At 43.4% G+C, this 22,554-nt stretch overlaps 2 protein-coding genes across 11 annotated transcripts in view; one reads left to right on the plus strand and one right to left on the minus strand.

The window, feature by feature from the left end:
• ZNF541 (zinc finger protein 541) overlaps nt 1–9,198 on the plus strand; it is a 44,126-nt gene extending 34,928 nt beyond the window's left edge. For all 6 annotated transcript variants that reach the window (XM_043534753.1, XM_043534751.1, XM_043534752.1 and 3 more), the window contains 2 exons: nt 6,982–7,163; nt 8,220–9,198. In XM_043534753.1, coding sequence (XP_043390688.1) covers nt 6,982–7,163; nt 8,220–8,322 — 285 coding nt within the window. In that variant the 3' untranslated portion in view covers nt 8,323–9,198. The remainder of the gene's footprint in view (nt 1–6,981; nt 7,164–8,219) is intronic.
• Nucleotides 9,199–10,440: 1,242 nt separating this feature from the next.
• On the minus strand, nt 10,441–19,722 carry LOC102936453 (E3 SUMO-protein ligase ZBED1). 5 transcript variants are annotated; one of them, XM_043534759.1, is made up of 5 exons: nt 19,284–19,722; nt 18,761–18,843; nt 17,762–17,896; nt 15,404–15,560; nt 10,441–14,413 (listed from the first exon to the last, which is right to left on the minus strand). In XM_043534759.1, exons 4-5 carry the CDS (start codon nt 15,552–15,554, stop codon nt 12,339–12,341), a joined length of 2,226 nt encoding a protein of 741 aa, XP_043390694.1. In that variant the 5' UTR covers nt 15,555–15,560; nt 17,762–17,896; nt 18,761–18,843; nt 19,284–19,722; the 3' UTR covers nt 10,441–12,338. The 5 variants fall into 5 exon arrangements, with proteins under 5 accessions (XP_043390694.1, XP_043390695.1, XP_043390693.1 ...); XM_043534760.1 differs by having other exon boundaries at nt 18,757–18,843; XM_043534758.1 differs by having other exon boundaries at nt 18,761–19,722.
• Nucleotides 19,723–22,554: the final 2,832 nt, after the last annotated feature.

Genomic DNA, 22,554 nt, shown 5'->3' on the forward strand with positions numbered 1-22,554 from the left:
ATTTAATATTCTGTTGCTACCCTTGTTTAACTTGCAGAGACCTACGAAATAATATTGCAAAAAATCTCAAACAAACCCTGTTCAATAGTTAGCATGTTATACTATGCCTAACATTTCCCATTACTGTCGCAGGGAAAAAGAAAAGGAGTACTTGTGGCACCTTAGAGACTAACCAATTTATTTGAGCATAAGCTTTCGTGAGCTACAGCTCACTTCATTGGATGCATACTGTGGAAAGTACAGAAGATCTTTTTATACACATAAACCATGAACAAATGGGTGTTTACCACTACAAAAGGTTTTCTTTCCCCCCACACCCCACTCTCCTGCTGGTAATAGCTTATCTAAAGTGATCACTCTTCTTACAATGTGTATGATAATCAAGTTGGGCCATTTCCAGCACAAATCCAGGTTTTCTCTCCCCCACCCCCCCCAAACCCAATCTCCTGTGGGTAATAGCTTATCTAAAATGATCACTCTCCTTACAATGTGTATGATAATCAAGTTGGGCCATTTCCAGCACAAATCCAGGTTTTCTCTCTCCCCCCCGCCCCCCAAAACCCACTCTCCTGTTGGTAATAGCTTATCTAAAATGATCACTCTCCTTACAATGTGTATGATAATCAAGGTGGGCCATTTCGAGCACAAATCCAGGGTTTAACAAGAATGTCTGAGGAGGGGGCGGGGGGTAGGAAAAAACAAGGGGAAATAGGTTACCTTGCATAATGACTTAGCCACTCCCAGTCTCTATTCAAGCCTAAGTTAATTGTATCCAATTTGCAAGTGAATTCCAATTCAACAGTCTCTCGCTGGAGTCTGGTTTTGAAGTTTTTCTGTTGTAATATCGCAACTTTCATGTCTGTAATCGCGTGACCAGAGAGATTGAAGTGTTCTCCGACTGGTTTATGAATGTTATAATTCTTGACATCTGATTTGTGTGCATTTATTCTTTTATGTAGAGACTGTCCAGTTTGACCAATGTACATGGCAGAGGGGCATTGCTGGCTCATGATGGCATAGATCACATTGGTGGATGTGCAGGTGAACGAGCCTCTGATAGTGTGGCTGATGTTATTAGGCCCTGTGATGGTGTCCCCTGAATAGATATGTGGGCACAGTTGGCAACGGGCTTTGTTGCAAGGATACGTTCCTGGGTTAGTGGTTCTGTTGTGTGGTATGTGGTTGTTGATGAGTATTTGCTTCAGGTTGGGGGGCTGTCTGTAGGCAAGGACTGGCCTGTCTCCCAAGATTTGTGAGAGTGTTGGGTCATCCTTCAGGATAGGTTGTAGATCCTTAATAATGCGTTGAAGGGGTTTTAGTTGGGGGCTGAAGGTGATGGCTAGTGGCGTTCTGTTATTTTCTTTGTTAGGCCTGTCCTGTAGTAGGTGACTTCTGGGAACTCTTCTGGCTCTATCAGTCTGTTTCTTCACTTCCGCAGGTGGGTATTGTAGTTGTAAGAATGCTTGATAGAGATCTTGTAGGTGTTTGTCTCTGTCTGAGGGGTTGGAGCAAATGCGGTTGTATCGCAGAGCTTGGCTGTAGACAATGGATCGTGTGGTGTGGTCAGGGTGAAAGCTGGAGGCATGTAGGTAGGAATAGCGGTCAGTAGGTTTCCGGTATAGGGTGGTGTTTATGTGACCATCGTTTATTAGCACTGTAGTGTCCAGGAAGTGGATCTCTTGTGTGGACTGGACCAGGCTGAGGTTGATGGTGGGATGGAAATTGTTGAAATCATGGTGGAATTCCTCAAGTGCTTCTTTTCCATAGGTCCAGATGATGAAGATGTCATCAATATAGCGCAAGTAGAGTAGGGGCGTTAGGGGACGAGAGCTGAGGAAGCATTGTTCTAAGTCAGCCATAAAAATGTTGGCATACTGTGGGGCCATGCGGGTACCCATAACAGTGCCGCTGATTTGAAGGTATACATTGTCCCCAAATGTAAAATAGTTATGGGTAAGGACAAAGTCACAAAGTTCAGCCACCAGGTTAGCTGTGACATTATCGGGGATAGTGTTCTTGACAGCCTGTAGTCCATCTTTGTGTGGAATGTTGGTGTAGAGGGCTTCTACATCCATAGCGGCCAGGATGGTGTTATCAGGAAGATCACTGATGGATTGTAGTTTCCTCAGGAAGTCAGTGGTGTCTTGAAGGTAGCTGGGAGTGCTGGTAGTGTAGGGCCTGAGGAGGGAGTCTAGATAGCCAGACAATCCTGCTGTCAGGGTGCCAATGCCTGAGATGATGGGGCGCCCAGGATTTCCAGGTTTATGGATCTTGGGTAGTAGATAGAATATCCCAGGTTGGAGTTCCGGGGGTGTGTCTGTGCGGATTTGATCTTGTGCTTTTTCAGGGAGTTTCTTGAGCAAATGCTGTAGTTTCTTTTGGTAACTCTCAGTGGGATCAGAGGGTAATGGCTTGTAGAAAGTGGTGTTGGAGAGCTGCTGAGCAGCCTCTTGTTCATATTCCGACCTATTCATGATGACAACAGCACCTCCTTTGTCAGCCTTTTTGATTATGATGTCAGAGTTGTTTCTGAGGCTGTGGATGGCATTGTGTTCTGCACGGCTGAGGTTGTTGGGCAAGTGATGCTGCTTTTCCACAATTTCAGCCCGTGCACGTCGGCGGAAGCACTCTATGTAGAAGTCCAGTCTGCTGTCTCGACCTTCAGGAGGAGTCCACCTAGAATCCTTCTTTTTGTAGTGTTGGTAGGAAGGTCTCTGTGGATTAGTATGTTGTTCAGAGGTGTGTTGGAAATATTCCTTAAGTCGTAGACGTCGAAAATAGGATTCTAGGTCACCACAGAACTGTATCCCCTTGTTTTTTCCTACCCCCCCCCCCAAGACATTCTTGTTAAGCCCTGGATTTGTGCTGGAAATGGCCCACCTTGATTATCATACACATTGTAAGGAGAGTGATCACTTTAGATAAGCTATTACCAGCAGGAGAGTGGGGTGTGGGGGGAAAGAAAACCTTTTGTAGTGGTAAACACCCATTTTTTCATGGTTTGTGTGTATAAAAAGATCTTCTGTACTTTCCACAGTATGCATCCGATGAAGTGAGCTGTAGCTCACGAAAGCTTATGCTCAGATAAATTGGTTAGTCGCTAAGGTGCCACAAGTACTCCTTTTCTTTTTGCGAATACAGACTAACACGGCTGTTACTCTGAAATCTTGCAGGGAAGTTATGCAATAATAACAATTGAGCAGGGGATTGGACTAGATGACCTCCCGAGGTCCCTTCCAACCCTGATATTCTATGATTCTATGATATTCTATGAATATTTGCTCTTGACATTATGACACCATTGCTAATTAAAACAAGAAAATTAAGAAAACTCTTACCTCCTAATTAACCATGTAAAATAATCCCTAGCTCCTTGTTAGTAATGCTGTCAGCATTAAACTTGTCGTTGCTGATGTGGCAGTGTCATCTTTGACATGCCAGTATTCTTCAAAAAAATACCCGCCACGTACATGACACAGAGCACAGGCACTGCTGGACTGTTTCATGGCAGCAAGTGGGGAATAAGATTGACCAGAAAGATTTTTGCTAAGGTCCACAGATCCATTACAATGAGCACTTCAGCCTGCTTGCAGCTGGGTGGCAGAACCAAGCCTGCCACTCCTTGGCAGCAGGGGAATGGCTCATCTCCTCAAGTTCTCTCCAGTTTTTTCTGTCCCCCTCCAATGGCATGTAGCTCCCCTCTCCTCCCTGCTGCAGCGTTGCTGAGGGAAATTCCAAACTTCAGTTTCAAATTTTTAAGACCAACAATAGGGCTTAATAATGTGTCTGTGTAATTCCCAGCCATGCCCCGGGCTGTATTGGATTTTGGGGAGAAACTGTCCGTCTCAGCTCCACTTCCCCTACTGGGGCGTTGGTTCCCTGGAGGCTTCAGGGAGGGAGTTAGGCCAAGAAAAGCCAGAGGAAGGGTCCATGTCTCTTGCTTCTCCACTTATCAAGCATCTCTCTGGAGAGCTTGTGCGGCTCTGTGGGCAGAGAGCAGGTTGACTCACAGCTCAGGCCAGGCAGGATTCCCTCAATCCCTCGCCCCGCAGGAGAAAGGAAGAAGGCAGGATTAGAAAAGAATTGGGTCCCTGGCAGGCAGCCCTCCCTCCCCCATCTCTACGATAGAAGCCAAGCTAAAAGGGCAGCGTGCCAAGTGAAGATCCCCTCTGAATTCGTATAGCCCGAACCAGCAGCTAAGCTTCCCCATGGGTCACAGATGGAGGGCACCAGACACAGCACAGAAGCTACTAACACCAGAGAGTTCTATATGGGACCTTTGGGCCCAACAGCCCTCCCCCCCCCAGCTGCCCTTCTCTTTAATGCTCCCTCCCTCCTGCCCCCAGAGGATCCAATCTCATATCCAATCTCCTGCTGAGGTCTGCAGGAGAAACACAGATCTATCTAGCCCACGTGGATCCCGTGCAACAGAGAGGCTGCTGGGGGGTCCATCCTTGAGCTGCAGGCAAGTGCCTTCCTGAGAAACCATGTGGGGAAGGAGAGACAAATAGACTCGGCCTCTTTGAGGACAGAGAAATTGCTAACCACTGGAAATATTTTCAAAGCAATCTCTGAGCCCAATTTAGCTTCTGCCTCTGAAGCAGGATTCTGGGGACAAATTCTCAAGGGGAAATAAATTAATAATGAAATCTGCAGTTTCCTCTTGTCACCTTCGCGGAGTGCCACAGGGCAAATCAATACGAAAATGACCTGGCCGTAGGCGTGGGTTGATCCCGCTAGGCATGGTTTAAAATGAATAGCTGGATGAAGTGATTATGGTGCTCATGGACTCCAAAAGAGAAGTCAACAAATTGAACTTAGTCTACTGACTGTTGGAAAGTCCACAGTTTAACTACCCTGTTAAACCAGTGAAACACAGCCTTGGGTAGCCCTGCCCCAGGAGGGTTTTCTTGTAGATGCACAAGAGTGCCCAAGCAAAAGGTCAAATCTCTGTAGTATAATGTTCTCAGCATATTGAAGAAAAGGAAGTTATGTACAAATACCAACATTAAATGCTTCCTTAGGGCATCCACTTTATTCCAGTGCTGCAGGGTGATATCACTCAACCTTTGAACCTCGTTTTGTTCCTTACAGCACTACCTAGATGGAGTCACCCTTTTGCAGGTGTCATTATTCTTCCTATCCATTAGTGTAAGCCTCATGATGGCCACTTTCTCCAATGAGATTGAATTTTTCATTTGAAGTTGGAAGCTTACTCTAACCAGACCTAGTATAGTACCTTTTATTCAGACCAGTAGTTCTCAGAACTGTTAGAACGTTCATTCTCTAAGTAAATTCAAGAAATATGCCACTTTCAGTTAAGCATTAAGAGTCAAATCCTTAGGGACACTGACAGTCTCAGGACAGAGTAATCATATCTCCTGTTTTGAGATCTACTAGACAACCATTAATTCATCAAGTTCTTCATATTGTTACGAATTATACCTGATAGGACATGCACACAACTGCTGCGAATTACACCTGGTAGGACACGCACACAAATGCTACGAATTACACCTGGTAGGACACGCACACAAATGCTACGAATTACACCTGATAGGTCACGCACACTTCGAATCTAGGCTGAGGCACATAAACAAAGTCCACAACTGCCGAGTTCCCAAAAAACACCAAGTTTATTACGCTCGAGTGTGGTGCCCCCCTGCTAGCCAGGAGGGGACCCTGAATACAGCTTATACAAAGGTTATATACTTTTTAGCAAAGCATGTTGCCCTCGTGCATCGGAAACCTTAGCCAATAAACAAACCCTTTTCTTATCTACCACCTATCCCTGCTTGGTGCATTCCTCGTGCTAAACTAGTATGTTAATTACACAGCATGGTCCTAAAGCCATGCATCAGTAACTTTTATTATCAGGATGGGAGGCCTTACGTCAAAGGCCAGGAGATAGGGAGTAGGGAGTTTAGGGACTGACAAAGAACAGATACCGGGAGTCAAGGCAGGCTGGAGACAAGGAGGAGGATTTTCACAGGAATGCAGTATCTAAGGAACACTACTCCTGGTGCATGATGTACTTGGTTTTAGACAGTGGTGAGCCCCAAACCAAAATGGAGTCACATGTGCTAACTTTTTCTTAACAATATTGGTCATCCAGTCTTACTCAGTGCCATTTTCTTTCTTTTGGGAGAAGTCTTCTCCACACCTCAGTGCCAGGGGATGATGGAGAAGATATTTATATATAATGTACTTTGTAGTAGATGTCCACATTTCAAGAATGATCTTGCTTCCTGTCTTGGAGGCACACTGTTATGAAAATCCATTGTAACAGATCTATGGACCTTAGCATGAAGAAGAATCAGAAAATTTATCCATGGTTACCTGAAAATTTCCTTTTTTCAAATGATAAGGTCTGCAGATCCAGTCAGAGAGACAACAGATGGTCCAGAATAGAGATGGAAATGGATGTCCAATGATTTGGGTTTGTTGTCAATAGGTGAAATTTACTATCCTTTGCAGTAGGAGAAATTGTTGTGCTTTTTCCTCCAAGTATATTTAACACAGTCTGTAATTTAAGAAAGTAGATTTGCATTATCCTGGCTGTGAAAGCTATCTCAACTGGATGTGAGGCATTTCCCAGCTGCCAGGGACTGACAGGTCTGGTTCTGCCCTCCCCCACCCCAACCTGCAAGCAGGTTGAAGCACCCATTCTAATGGATCTGTTAGAATGAACAGATTATTCAATGAAAGGAAATTTTCAGGTAAGAATGGATACATTTTCCTGTTGACTTCAGTGGGTCTTAAGTGCTTTCCTGAATCAGGATCTGAGAGAGGTTGCACTGTATCATAGTGTGTATGTGTGTGTACATGTGATAAGCATATGCATGCGGTTTTTAAAAAGTTTAGAGTTAATTTTCTTTGACTTCAATTCCATTTAACTATCCAACCACAACAATACAAACCTTTCTGAGGGGGAAAGAGAGGGAAAGAATGCTATTTTAACAAATATTCCATAATTTGCAGATTGCATGCAGCCCAAAGAAAATGCATGGCTATCTGCCTAGACAAGACTTGAAGATAAAGTCAAAGAATTACAAAAAAGCATCACACAAGACATACAGTCCAGCCTGCAGTCAGAGGGGAACTCCAGACCAGCCTGGGAGCACAGACTATCAGGGTGCATTTCCATGTAAAGAGTGTGAAAGGTATGGCTTTATTATTAATCTTGCATTGTTCAGTGATTTCTACATGTCTGCTTAATTCAGTTTGTATTTATAAACAAAGCTTTCTTAATTAAAGGAGCACCATTTACTTCAAAATCTAGTGTCTTTTTTAAAATGAGTTAAATGCATTATGCATTTCTCCCTGAGCCCCCTAGCCAATTTGTGTGATTTTACGACCACGTATAACTTTTTTAAAAATAGTTTTTTCTCCCCCATTTCAGCATGAAAGACCCACACAAATGGGAAATTGGTAAAGGTGAAAAAACAAACCTGACTGTGCACAAAGTAAAAAAAATGAGAAAAAATAGAGGAAAATGTTTTCTTTTTCTAATCTCTTTCATGTTGTAACGTTAGGTGTTATTTCTAACAGTAAAAGGCAAAATGATTTGAGATAAAAATGTGATTTTTTTTTTTACAAAAGTTGCATATGTCCCTTTAAATTAATGAACCCTGAAGCTGTAGATTCATATCCCATTTCATCTCTAGGCTAACCCCTACATTTTTAAAGAGAACGTAGGGCATTTAGCTCCATGGCTGCCATTGATATTGTGGGAGAATCATATGACTAAAAGGAAATAGGTCCTTTGGCTGTTGCCAACCCATCCGTGATCATCTCCCTTTCCTTGTAGGTCTAATTCCCTATCTGTTTTCACTACAAAACAAATGCATCTTTTACCACAATGCAACATTACTTGTAGGTCCTGTTCAGGAGATGTGGGAACTGGACTGAAAAGGAAGAGAAAGTATTACAGCTAGGGACTGAGGTGTACTGGCAGAACTGGTTGTGGGAGGAGAATACCAAGCAGGGCTTTAGGTCAGGATTGAGGTGCAATTGCAGAGCTGCCTAGGGAAGCTTCCAAAGTACTAACCTTTACCTCACCACATGCTGGTTCCTCACTTCCATGTACACTGCACACCTAAAAATTAAGGGAGTCTGTTCTGCTCATTACCTGGCGAAAGCTTTTGTGTGCGAGTCCCATTTTATTTAGCCTCGTTAAGAAAACTAACAACTGGCCCTTGTTTTCTGTCAACTTGTAGGGTGTTCGACAAGATAAAAAGTCGGAATGCTCATATGAAATGCCACCGTGTGCAGGAGCAGATGGAGCCGCTGATAAATATTAAGTGGCCCATAAAACATTAAAAAATGAGCCAAAGATGAAAGAAACAAACTCAGACGTTGACCTTCTCCAATGGTAACTGGGAAACCGCGCAGGGTTATCAGTGGTGGTAGTCTTGTCTAAGCTTGGAAAATATGTAAATGTTTTTTAGCATCTGATCAGTTGCTGATCAGCTCTGTGCAGGATTAGCTGACATGACAGTGTGCCCAGCCGGCACTTCAGCTTACACCATTGTTGGCACTGCAGAAAAACACTCACTGTTTTTCCTCATGCAGAAGCACCTGATGAGGCTGGAAAGAAACCTCCACTTGAAGGTATTGAAAGAAGAGTTGTAACTGTTTGTATATGGTAGGATGCCAAAGCCTATTTGGATGTTTTTAGCATTTAGCACCAATATAACATTGTTGGCATCAAGTTGAAGTATAAAGAAACATTCAGGCATTAAATGCTCTTTACTTACATTAACACAGCAAGGACGTGTGTGTTCAATTAAGTATGCATGCCTGGCATTAAATTACAATTATGCATGGTTGAAAAAAATATGTAGTTGTTAATGACTGTAAAATAGCTGTTGTACAAATAGGAGAGGCTCTGTACTTCTGCTTCCGTTTAATTAAAAAAAAGCCCTCTTGCTTCCATTTAAAAATAAACGTTGGATGTGGATAGCCCTTGTTTCTTACCATCAGTTTATGGGTTCAGTTGCTGTTGTTAGAAAGGTCAAAATAGGAAAATCAATGAGAAATTGCCGTTGTATTTATATCTTTTTTGCCGAAACGTGATGGTCATGCCCTGCATTTCAGATTGAATATGTAGCCCTGCGATGATCTGTGCATTGTTATTTTGTATGTGCTCTCTGCATAGCTTATTAAATTGGGTTCTTGAGCTCGAGTTGTAAAAGTTGTTATACTGCTTTTAATGGTTATTTCAAAACTAGTTATACCATGTTGGTGGAGCAGAACAGGGCATGCTGCACGGACATTAGACTTGAAAGAATCAGTCTTATTTAACTTAACAAAGAGAATGTTAAGGGATGACTTGATTAAAATCTGTGAGTACCTAGGTGGGGAATAAATAATTAATAATGGGCTCTTCAATCTAGCAGAGAAAGGCGTAACACGATCCAGAGGCTGCGAGTTAAAGCTAGACAACTCAGACTGGAAATAAGGTGTACATTTTTAACAGTCAGAGTAATTAACCAGTGGAACAGCTTACCAAGGGTCACAGTGGATTCTCCATGACTGACGATTTTAAATCAAGATTGGATGTTTTTCTAAAAGATCTGCTCTGGGAATTATTTTGGGGAAGTTCTATGGCCCATGTTATGCAGGAGGTCAGACCAGATGATCACAATGGTCCCTTCTGGGCTTGGAGTCTGTGAATCTATGTATCTAAATATATGCTGTGCCCTCTTCATACAGTCATTTGGTAGGTGAAATATACAGGGAAGTCATTACCATTACTATAGCTGCTCGGATCTTAAAGTGCCTTACAGACTTGTAACAGGCTCGGTGAGCTGAGGTTGGGTAAAGGACAAACTAACATGGTTTGAAGTTTAATAAAAAGCCTGGCTTCTCTCAGGCAGAGCGAATGCTAAATTAAAACAAAAGGCCTTCATGCAGCCAATAGCCTCTGTGGAAATAACAAATTTGCAGGTCTTACATTCCCATGGGTAAATTGAACATATTAGTTAATTGGAAACTGCAAGTTATGGAGCAGGGTTTTTCTTAATTGCACAACAGATCCAATCGTAGCAGAATTTTGTTTTTTACTACAGTTATCTTCATATTGGCTGTGATACCAAGGAATTTTTTAGCAGCTTAGACTATTAAAACTGAAGAAAAGGTCAATACAGCTGACCACTCTGCTCCTTTGGAACACTGGAATTCTCTATTGGAAAGATGAAGCTCATTTGTGCAGGAGACAGAACGTTCTCAGGGCTCATCCAAGGCTGTGGAATTTGCCTCTGTTGGAACTCAGAGCTACTTCAGACCTCACCACTTTCCGATTCAAATGCAAACCTCACTTCTTCAACCCGGCCATCACAAATAATAACATATAGCACATCAGCCTTTCTTCCTTTTATTTTTAGTCACATGCAGTTTTCCCCCAGGGGAGAGTAATGGAATGAGCCACACATTACATGTCAGTCCCTTGTTTATTTTATCACTGGAAGACACTCAGATACTACAGTGATGAGAGCGGCAAAAGATCCAGCAACAGAACTAAAGGTCTGTTTGATCTGCCATAAATCTTATCAGCTGTCTAGCAGTCCCACTGTTAATATCCCAGAATATTTTAAAGCACCATAGCAGGTCGTAAATTATTGCACCGGTTTTGTCTATCACTTTTTGTTTGCAGAAGCAATACAATCTTGCAAAACTGAAAAGTTGAGTTGTTATTGGATTTCTTTTGCTTGGACAGCAAATAAAATATAACTAGGGTTTTCCCCCAACCATCATTGTGTGGGAACTGGAAATATATTTTGTTGTTGGGTTGGTGGCTGTTTTGCGAGGCTGGATGATGAAATCCTTCCTCACACTAGTCAAAATGCTCTTGTAGCGCCTCTTACTAAAGCAGCAGTGTTCAGGTCAAGGGCTTGAAAAACATACTCACCCATGGCAATTGGGACAATTTCCCTGGAAGTTTTCTCATTAGCTTCTGTAGAATTTAAGGTGTTATTTTTTTAAAAAAAGGTTAAAGATGAAAGAAAGCTTTCTAGCCTTAAAGGAAACCCTTAAAATATGACCAGCTGTCTTCTGAGAGTGCAAACAGAAGGCCTCAAACAGGGCATTGGCATGACTTGCCTCCATTCATCTCAGTGTGCTCTTTACTTTGAAGCCTGTCACTCACCCAAGCCTTGTCTACACACAGAATTTTCACTGGTTTAACTAAAAAAAGGTTAAAAACCGGTTTAGTTAAACAGGTGCAAACCCTATGGATACTCTGGTACTGGTTTAAAACTGGTCGTATTGATTTAACTTGTGACTGTAAAATTGTAAATACCAATGCAAGAAAAATTGATGTAAACCAGTTCAAACTGAATTAAGAGTGTCCATGCAGGGGCTTGAAGCAGTTTAAAATCCGCCTTTAAGTAAACTGATGCAAAATTACTATAATCCAATTCTTCCGCTGCTTAGACTAGTGTAAGTCAGGAGTATCTCCACTGAAGATAGAGTTACATAGCTTTAAAACTGGTGTGTGAGTGAAGAATCAAGTTTATGGGCCAGGTCATCAGCTGATGTAAATCGGCATAGCTCCGTTGATGTATTTTACTAGCTCAGGCTCCGGCCCTTTATGTGGAACTTCTGGGAGGTTTTCTGCTATCTCTCCTCCCAACCAAGCCATGCATACACTCTGAAAACTGGCAAGAGACAGGATCTGTCTTCCAGTCTAGTGACCCACTGGATGATGTGTTAAGGGCTGCCCTAGGTGAACAATTTCCATCTGCTTCTCTGTTACCAGGAACAACCTACTGCAGAAGAGGAGAGTAGCTCTGAGGACTGAAACTTTTAACATCAGTGCAACTTAAATAACATCTCAAAATAGTGGACAATGGCCTGTTCCATAAAAACTCACAGCTTTTGACTATGTAGTAGTAGGATCCATGCAGCAGTGGTGAATAGTCTTAACATTTACATATATTAATATATTTGACCTTTGTTTTGTAAAAAGGTTGCTACAATGAGAATTTTTATATCCTTTAGGATTTTACTAGCATGCCCTAGGGCCAAATTCAGAGGTGATGCTAATAAGTCCAGATTGGTAGAACTTACATTTTCTTTCTGCTCTGGAATTATATTGTATTTGAGTTGGATGAAACTATCACAAAGTGGTTACAAAAACAGTGTTTGTTGTACACATAGGGAGGATTTTGGAAAACACTCAGCTTTGGCTTAACTCTGCTCCCATTGACATCAAACGATAATTTCAGTGGGAATGAAGTTAGGCAGACACCTTTCCAAAATCCCACCCAGAAGGTAGGGAAGCGTTAAACACTGTTATACATCACCTCTGTACTCAGCCCCACCCCTACTGCATTTTAATACTGGGCATGCAGATTTCTGCCCCGCATGTCATTACTGTTTCTCATTGATTCTAAAAAATCAAAATTTTGGTGCAAGAACAGAATTTGGTCCAGATTTTCAGGGGTGAGCACAGCTCTCCGATGCTCCAGGGTGCTCTCGTTGGCAGCAAAGGCCTGGTCTGGCAGCACGACAGTGGCTGGTATGGCAAGGTACTGCCTGCCTAATCTCGCCACAGCGGGGAAGCGGTGCTCATTGGTTTTCCACCAGTCCAGTGGGTTGGTGCTGCGTTTGCAGAGAGGTTCCACGATGTAATTCTCCAGTTGCTGATGAATTTCAGGCATACTCTCCGTTGGATCTTTCCCCAAAAGGATGTCATACATGCTCTGGGACTGGCCACTTGGGCCTCTGTCTTTATGAGCAGACAGCTGACCCCCTGCTTCTCCTACCTCTGCTTTGTAATCTGCATTCGGCACCCAGAACTGGGGAGAAGGCGGGGACTGGTGGTTGAAGACCTGTGATAGCATATTTTTGACTCTCTTATGCAGCTCACTCCTCAGGTTGGGACTCAGGAACCTCATCTCCTTGAAACGAGGGTCTAGAAATGAGGCAATAATCGCAGGGCTTTCCAGCACCTTCTCATCCTCCGATATACTCCAGCGCTGCATCAGCTCTGACCTGATATTGCCTACCACCATCTTGATGATATCACTGGACTCTTCCAACTGCTGCCCAATGGCAGCGACGATACCGTGGATGCAAGGCATCAGAGAAGAGATGGAGATGTTCTGCTCCTCACGCAAGAACGATGTGGCGATCTTAATCGTCCTCATGACTGGCACCAGGTCCTGCAAGAGCTTCCACTGGTGGTCAGCTAAGTTCTGCACAGCCAACGTCCCTTTGGGATGTTCCTCCAGCAGGGACATGATAGCCCATTTGAGGTCCAGGAGGCTCTCACACATCTCGATGGTAGTTATCCAGCGAGATCCCACGTCCATCACCAGCTTCAACTTGGTCTTGTTGATCGCTTCCAGCTTGCTGTTCAGTGAGCAGGTGGCTTTCGCATCCTGTTGGAAGTAGCTCACGATGCCCCGGGCGGCAGTCAGAGCCTCTTGCACCTGCCCGACCTCCAACCCCGCCTTGATGCACAGGTGCAGCATGTGGGCAGCACAGCACAGACTGGTCCAGCCATAAGCCCTTTTAAGCGGCTGCGAATTCATCACTGTGTTCTCCAGGCTGTCGTGCATCACACAGAAGATGGACTTATTCGACAACCCAAACTCTGTCAGGATGCTGTAGAGCTTCTCTCCTAAATCGCCCTCCCCTTTAGTCTCATGCACTGGCTGGGTTTCCAGGATACATCTTGCCCGGCGCCACTCCCCATCGATGAAGTTGGCTGTGATTGTCAAGTATGTCTGGTTGGGCTGGGACACCCAGAACTCCACGCAGAGGACTATGGACTGGGCTGTTTGTAAATAGCGCTCCAGGTGCTGCTTCACCACATTGTATCTATGCCACAGCATGCTGGAGAGCTGAATAGGAGATGGAAGGGTAAAATTAGGCTCTAGATACCCGATGAGGAGGCCAAAACCCTTGTCTTTCACCACGGAAAGAGGATGGAGGTCACGAAATATCATCTCAAGCACCAGTTCCAGAATCACATCAGTCCTTGGTTCCGAGCAGGACGCGGCATGGTACAGGTAGTTTTCCGGTGTCATCTGCCGGGACCTCTTTATCATGTTCTCCTGAGCCATGCAGTCAGACTCAGAAGCCTGGTCATCCTTCAGCTGCGAGAGCAAAGTGTCGCGAATGCTGTGCTTCCTCACCAGGTGCTCCCGCATGGTGGTGGTGCTGTTATGAAAGGAGAGCTGCTTCTTGCAGACGTTGCACTCGACATAGGCATCTCCCAGCTTGGTGTAATAGTTCCACACCTTGGACTTGCGGCGGTCAACATAGAGGGAGGTGCTTGTGCCATCGTGATTCGCCCCTTTCTCCCTCTTCCTCCTGGAGGCTGGGCCAAGGTTGGCTGCCATGTTGTAGGTGTTGAACACCATCGATATTTCCTCTGTGAGGAGGAGAAATCCCAAAGTCACTATTAAGATCACCCAAAAAAATTGCATTAGTTCCCCCGCAAAGCACAGTAGTTTCATTATTTCATAGATTTTCATAGAGATTCAGGCCAGAATGCACCATTAGATCATCTAGTCTGATCTTCTTTATATCACAGGCTGTACATTTCACCCAAATACCACTGTGTTGAGCCCAATTACTTTACTTAGTCCAAAGCATTTCAGTCTTCAGGAGACTAAACTATGTGCCACAGGCAGAGAACAGGAGAGACCAAGGTAACCACCAATGCCAGAGGCCCCTGCAATGGCAGGGGATTGATTAGGTGAGATATGCCCAGATGATCCCACCAGGCAAACCATGCCTCAGGCTGCAGAGGAACACGAATAAGGGACGTGGATGGTAGAGTTGTAGGAAAGAGATCTTTATTGAACAGGCTGGGAGACCAGTATTATGTGCGGAAGTCCTAGAGTTGATGTGAAAACAGTCTGGTTCAGCCAGCATTCCCGAGCTCCTTAGTGCCATGCTGAACTAAGTCCCTCCTGAAATCTCACCCTCTTTCTCAGGTCCACTCATCATACTACAAAGCAGCATGAAAATCTTTTAGTTTTAGTTGTGAAGGTCTAATATTATTGTTTAGGTCACACTTTATATGAAGAGGATACATTTATAAATAGTTTATACAGGTTTAATAGATGTTATAAGCATCTACAGACATGAGTGACATGTACTATAGATGGTTAGAAGCATATCAATAGAAGGCATAATAGGTGGTTATGAGCAACCTGTTGGCTTGTGGGACTCTAACAAATGGTTAATCAACTGTTATAATGTCTATTCATCTATTTGCAAACTACTTATAAATGTTCCCTTCATGTGAAGTGTGACCATTATTTATACAGCACCATACATGGGCCTAGCTCTTTACAGCCATACATGAGGCAGATGATAACAACAACATAATGGCATCATTGCAAAATGCATTATTAGAAAGAGGCCAGAGAAATGCACGTACCTTGCACTGTCTGAGGGTAGGATTGAGTGATAACAGGGAGAGACTGCTCTTCTATTATCTCCTCTTTGGGCTGTGCGTCCCCTCCGTTGTCCTCTGGCTTAATACATTTCTGCAACAACTGAGATGCCCTCTTGGAGTTCACATCTGCCATTTCGCTCTTAAGGATGGAAACACAAAGATCATTAGAACAACAACAAGGAGCATGGCCCTGCACTTCTGACTTCGGCAATTAAAAAGTGGGCAGTTGGATAGGGGGCCAGATTCTGTTCTTGGTTCCATGGGATTTACAGTGGTGTAAGCAAGATCAGAATCTGGCCATTGTTCTCCTCGATTGTGGCTATTACCTTCAGGTAATGACTAGCGATAACATAACGCCTGTCATCCATGAATTTCACAGCACTTTGCAAAGTGAGTCAGTATTGTTACTCCCATTGTGCAGTAAACATTTGTGCCCGTGTATTTGTAGATTTTAAGGTCACTGCACTAATCTAGTTGGAGCTACTGTATAACACAGGGCATGGAATTTCACCCAGAAATTCCTGCAGTGGAGGGAATTGCTCTTCCCTGTGAAGACAAGACTGCAGTTTGTTCTGTCTAGGTGCTCAGATATTGCTCTGATGGGCAGTAATATAAGAACCCAAGCAAATAGAACAGTAGTGTAAACAGGTGCATAGCAGGGCTACCCATAGGTCAGTCAAAGGAAAACCTCTGTAAGAGATCTGATGGGTGGGGTTTCCTTGAATGGCAAAGGATATCTGTTCTGGTTTTCTAGCACTGAGTCATGCACTGTGAAATACTGACTTCTAAATCCCCCCTTACCTCCCACCTTCAGTCATATTCAAAAGCTAAAAAACAGCATTCTATCTATGTCAATATCAGAAGGGATGCCGACAGCAGCCATTTATTTAAACAGGTGATCTTTTAAGCAGCTGTTATCTACAACTGCACTGCAGTGCTCCATGCAAGGAGGAGGGGCCATCTGGCAACAACCTGCAAAGACCAACAAGCCTTGAAGGCATCATAAATCATGAATGTAAATATCATTTGGACCGAGAGCTTTGCAATCAGGAATCTGTTGTGTCACCTATAAAACACTTGGCCATATGCGCTCCATATAGTGCAGAAGATTTTAGAGGAAAGCTGCATGTCAAATTATGTAGCATTTCATGGGTGGCTAGGAATACCTATTTGTTATTTTACAATCACGAGATCTCATGACATCACTAGATACCGTGGTGATAGATGTTATATAAAAACCTAAGCTAGGTCATCTTTGACAGCAAGAAGAAAAGAGAGCAAGACATATTTTCAAGCCAAAATTGCAGTCTCTGCACGGTTTGCACCTGTTTCAGCATGCTTGTCACAAGAGTCTTTTTAAAGTCCAACGCAGGCTTATCTCATTTGCTAATGCCGCCTCATTTCTTCCTGCCCTTTGCTGCTATTTATTACTGCAACTGCATCATTTAACTCTGCAAAGCCTTCCGAGGAGGGGAGGACATGCCGTTTGCATGAAAGGTGCTGCACAATGCCATCGAGAGTTGCATTATATTGTTAAAAAAGGTGACAGTGGAAATAAACGAAGTGGTGACGTCACATTTAAAAACCTCCAGCTGGTCATATGCAGAGGCTGTAGTCAAAGAAGCCCTGCCTGGAAAATAATTTCAAGGTTAATTTGCTATAAGAATCACTATTTTACCTCCCCTGCTTTAAAACAGATATTATGTCTAGCACAGAAAAATATATATCGTGCATAGACTGAAGCAAGGCTTAGACAAATGAAGAAACAAGCAGGCATATGACAGTGTATACTCACTGCTTTGTTACCATGGGCATAATACAGGCTGGTGGGTTGTTTGCAGTCTCTGAGCTCTGTGCAGTGAAATGGGATAGCTAACCTTTCATCTGGAAGTAATTCATTTAGGGCTCCTCTCAAAAGTTCACACTGGGATGAAAAGTGATCTGAACTTAAATGGATGTATTCTTGGATGCCAACGAAGCTGCAGGCGCATCAGAGCACAGATGCTGCATACAAACTTATGCTTGTGTACAAATGGGGAAAGGGGGGGTCTTATGGTTCACATTTATAATAATACCTCTGTATCTTCAAAGAACTGTGCAAAATAATCCAATTAATCATTAACTATTTCAACATCAAGGGACAAATTCTGCCCCTGGATACCCAGTTAATAAGACACAAATTTTTAAGTGTGGATAATTAGCCATTGGAAAAAACTCCCAAAGGGAGTGGTGATTCTTCTTCAAATGTCGGTCCCTGTGTATATTCTACACGTGGGTACACATGCACCCCATGCCGCTGAAACCGGAGATTTCTAGCAAGTAGTGTCCATTGGTCCACACCTGTGCAATTGCCCTCCTTGTGCTCTGAACTGAGGTCACTAGTGGATCAACACCTCTCCAGTTCCTTCTCACTGCCACATGGTCTGAGTTGGAATCCTGTGCCTGTAACTACCTCTGTGTCTTTTTCTTCAGAACCTGTAAATATAATTGTACATAGTTTTTAGTATTCTTAGTTTTGTTAGAGTTTTAGCATTATAGCACAGTTAATATAGCTTAGTTTTGCCCGCCGACAAAGACTATGCCCTGAGTCCTGGGGTATAAGAACTGTATCTCCTGCCCCTCCTTCTTCTCCAGGAGAGACGGACACCAACACTGCCTCTGTTGCCTTGGAGAGGTCACATCTCTGCTAAGTACAGCATCTGACACCCCCCCACCAAAAAAAACCTGCAAGGGACAAGAGCTCCAACTGAAGAAATACCTTATGGAGAAGGCCATGAGACCTCAGTTGGATCCAAGTCAGTGAGACACGCCACCCCCCCCACATACAGCAGCCTCAGTGGATGAGCAGAGCCCCTTGGAGCACGAGCTCAGGAGCCAAGGCCAGAGCTGCTAAGCTCAAGGAATCCCTGCTATTTTAGACTATCTCTTGTCCCTGAAGACATCAGGACTTTCTGTTCGTTCACTGTGGGTCCATCTAGCAGAAATCTGGTAGAAGACTACTCCATTTTTACTAACCCAACAACCACTGGATTCCTGAAAGGTCTTGTTAGGTCTCCAGTGATGCTGAAACCTACATCAAAATGGGACCTCAACTTAGTACTATTAATACTTACCAGACCAATCTTTAACCATTGGCCATGTATTCAGTGTCCTGCCTCTCCATGAAGATCGCCTTCCTAGTTGCCATCACATCAGCCAGATGGGTGAGTGACCTAGGAGCCCTCACGGCTGACCTGTCATACACCATTTTTCATAAGGAGAAGGTTTCCCTTCAGCTTCACCCGAAATTCACCCCCAAGATAATTTCTGAGTTTCATATGAATCAACTTATTCACTTACCAGTATTCTTTCCAAAAACTCATACTTCCAAAGAAAAGAGGAGACTTCACTTTCTTGATATAAGACGGGCTTCGGCATTTTACCTGCAAAGAACAAAATTGATTAGAAAATCACCAAGGTGATTTGTTGTTATAGTGAAGCAATTGCAAGGACAACCGTTATCTGCTCAGTAATTCTCTACGTAGATTTCTGGCTGCATCATTCGTTGTTATCAGTTGGCACATATTCTTCCCCCAGATGGGAGCCCACTCCACTAAAGCACAACCATCAAGCATCCCTTCAAGAGGTACCCATACTAAACGTTTGTAGGGCAGCTACCTGGAACTCCATCCATACATTCACAAAACATTCTGCATTAGTCCAGGCCTCCTTTGCAGATTCAGCTGTTGGGACATCAATATTACAGACATCTATTCCAACTGCATCCTTGCACCCCTATTCTGTTTGAATACTGCTTACCAGTCATCCATATGTGGAATACACATAGGGCCCAGCACTCGAAGAAGAAACGGAAGTTACTTACCTGTAATGGGAGATGCTTCATGATGTGTGGTCCATATCTGTATTCCACTACTTGCCCTCCTTCCCCTCTGCTTTGGATCTTTCTGAGTCGTGGTAAGAAGGGGAATTGGAGAGGTGTCGGTCTGCACGACCCTTTATGCCTTCGGTTCGGAGCATGAGGAGGACAACTGTGCAGGCACAGACCAGTGGACACTAATTACTAGAAATCTGTCTCATGGAGTGCATGCATACCCTCATGTAGAATATAGATAGAGACCACACCTCTCAAAGAATCTCCAGTTACAGATAAGTAACCTCCATATTCTCCATCTCGTGAAGTCTTCCCATCAAGACTGGATGACTTTTTGGAAGAGATGCTTGTTAGGATATAGATATTCAGGCCTGTCTTGAAAGGCCTATACTCTAAGAATTTAGGTGTATTCTTATCACTTGGCTAGTTAGAGGTATAAAAGAAAGAATCAAAATCACTGTCTGCCAGTGTAAGGTCCTTCTCTTACTGTGACAGTCTGAGGCCCTGTTCTTAGGCTAAGATCTTTGGCTAAGCAACAGAGGCAGCCATAAGCTGGGAAGCAACCGGTCACATCCAAACTAGTCACATTGAAAGAAGGTGCTATTGGGCTGTTAGGAATACACTCCTGTCCTGATAATGCCTATCACCTCCAGAGAAAGGGAAGTGCCTAGAAAATGTAAAAGGAAACTTAGTTTGATAGCATCCTGTCTGGCAAGAACTCACTTATCAATAGCTGGGATGTGAAATCCTCATTTCTTTGTTGTTCTATCACTGTAGTCCCCATTTCCCTATTGTTTGTCTGTATAATCTCTGTCTGGTTCTGTGATTGTTTCTGTCTGCTGTATAATTAATTTTGCTGGGTGTAAACTAATTAATGTGGTGGGATAGAATTGGTTACATAATCATGTTACAATATGTTAGGATTGGTTAGTTAAATTTCAGGAAAATGATTGGTTAAGGTATAGCTAAGCAGAACTCAAGTTTTACTATATAGTCTGCAGTCAATCAGGAAGTGGGGGGATGGGTGTGGGTGGGGGAAATGGGTACAGGGAATGGGGGTGGGGAAATTGGAATCATGTTTGGCTAAGGGCAGGAATGGGAACAGGGACACAGGTGTAAGGCTCTGTGGTGTCAGTGCTGGGAAGGGGGACACTAAGGAAGGAAACTGGAATCATGCTTGCTGGAAGTTCACCCCAATAAACATTGAATTGTTTGCACCTTTGGACTTCGGGTATTGTTGCTCTCTGTTCATGCGAGAAGGACCAGGGAAGTAAGTGGGTGAAGGAATAAGCCCCCTAACAATGCTTTAGCCAAATACTTATTTGGGGGCTCAATACAGGAGTAACTGGATAAAATTCTATGGTCTGTGTTATTCGGGAGGTCGGATTAGATGATCTAGAGGTTCCTTCTTACCTTAAAAATCTGTGAGTCTGTGAAACCCAGAATTTGGCTTTAGCTAATTAATACAGGACATGCTGCTTTAATTAAATATTCCTTTAGCTAATAAAAGCGATAGCTGTGGTCCACTGTGCCAGGCTTAAGACTGGGAGGCAGGATCATTGAGACCACGCAAAGCCTCATCAAAATCCATGGCGAGTCTCCTCAAGTGCAATGATTCCTTAGGCTCTCGTGCTGTCAATCCAGTTGCAGGCGCGGGGTCCAACGTATTATGTCAATCAAAGAGTATATTTAATGAAGACCCAATCCTGGGAATTGCCATGTGAACTCAACTCACAGTGACATCAGGGAGAATTGATACTGCCCATCTCTTTGTAGGATATTTAGGGATAATCTTTCCTGCAGCTGTGCATAAAAAAAGGCTACAATCCCATCAGGAGGGTTCAGGTGATACATACTACCAGAGCAAAGTGTGCAATGCATATTCATGATATACATCAAGAATGATGGTTTTTAAGCAGAAGTCAGCATTGTTGTTGATGGAGATACGGTCTCATAATATCAGAATATATGTTTTCTGCATACAACTCCAATGGCCAAAGGATTTTGAATTACTTTACAAGTTCAGCCTAGCAACATACAATTTGCCTGTAGCCTAAAGAAGATGGATGGTATTGTGGGAAAGGCACTGGCTTGGGACTCAGATCTAGGTTTAGTGCCTGGTTCTGCTACACACTCACTGTGTGACTTTGCACTTAATTTCTCTAGACCTCAGTTGTCCATCTGTAAAATGAGGCTATAAGACTTTCTTATAGTAACAGGGGAGCCAGTGTGGCCTAATGGTTAGCGTATGGGCTCTTCACTCAGGAGACTGGGATTCTGTTCATGGCTCTGCCACTGGTTGCTGGTGGCCTTGGGCAAGTCACTTCACCTCTCTGAGCCTCATGGTCCCCATCTGTAAAATGGGGATAACGATATCAGCCTCCTTTGTAGAGTGCATTGAGATCTACTGAAGAAGCGTGCTAGATAAGAACTGCCTTTGGATTATAAACTTTTTGGGGCAGGGACTGATTCTTACTTTGTGTCTGGACAACACTTAGCACAATGGGGCCCTGATCTCTGTTGAAGCCTTTCGGTGCTACCCTAATACAAATAATAAATAAAACTGATCATTAATACCATCATTGGGATGCAGCCACCTCTGGGCTGGAACGCTGGGCAGCAACACTTAGTACAGCAGTTGAGGACTGAAAGTGAAGAATTAAAGGAATCCTCAGTTTCTGTTTTCTGCAGCTGTACAGTGCTTATGAATAGTGTGTATTCTTAAATGATTCATTCGGCCTTCATTTTTACATAATAGATTCACACAGGCATTGTACATTAACATATATTCATTGTAGATTTCTGTCAGTACATTTTTTTAATAATTGTTTTTCTTTTATACTCTTTCCCTTGTCCTAATTGATGACCTACCTAACTACAGTATTCCCAAGGCAAGGTTTCTCTGACCTCTACAATGCTAAACAGAGTGACTGAATGTCTGCACTCAGTCATGCAAATGGGGTCTTCATTGCCACAGAGAAATCTGTAGCAGCTGAAAAATGGCAGAGGACATTAAAATAAGCAAAAACAAAACCAAAAAACCACCTGACACACTGGAAACATTAACATGAATGTTTGCAAATAAATCAGTTGTTTGTAGTGTTACTGGTCCCAGGATATGAGAGAGACATATAGGTGAGGTAATTTTTTATTGGATCACCCTCTGTTAATGAAAGAGACAAATTCTCGAGCTACTCTGAGCTCTTCTGGTCTGCAAATAAATCTGTCCAGTGCTTTAGACCCTGGGGGAGTGCAGTTCACA

The sequence above is a fragment of the Chelonia mydas genome, chromosome 23, assembly GCF_015237465.2.
Source record: "Chelonia mydas isolate rCheMyd1 chromosome 23, rCheMyd1.pri.v2, whole genome shotgun sequence".
Classification (NCBI taxonomy): Eukaryota; Metazoa; Chordata; order Testudines; family Cheloniidae; genus Chelonia; species Chelonia mydas.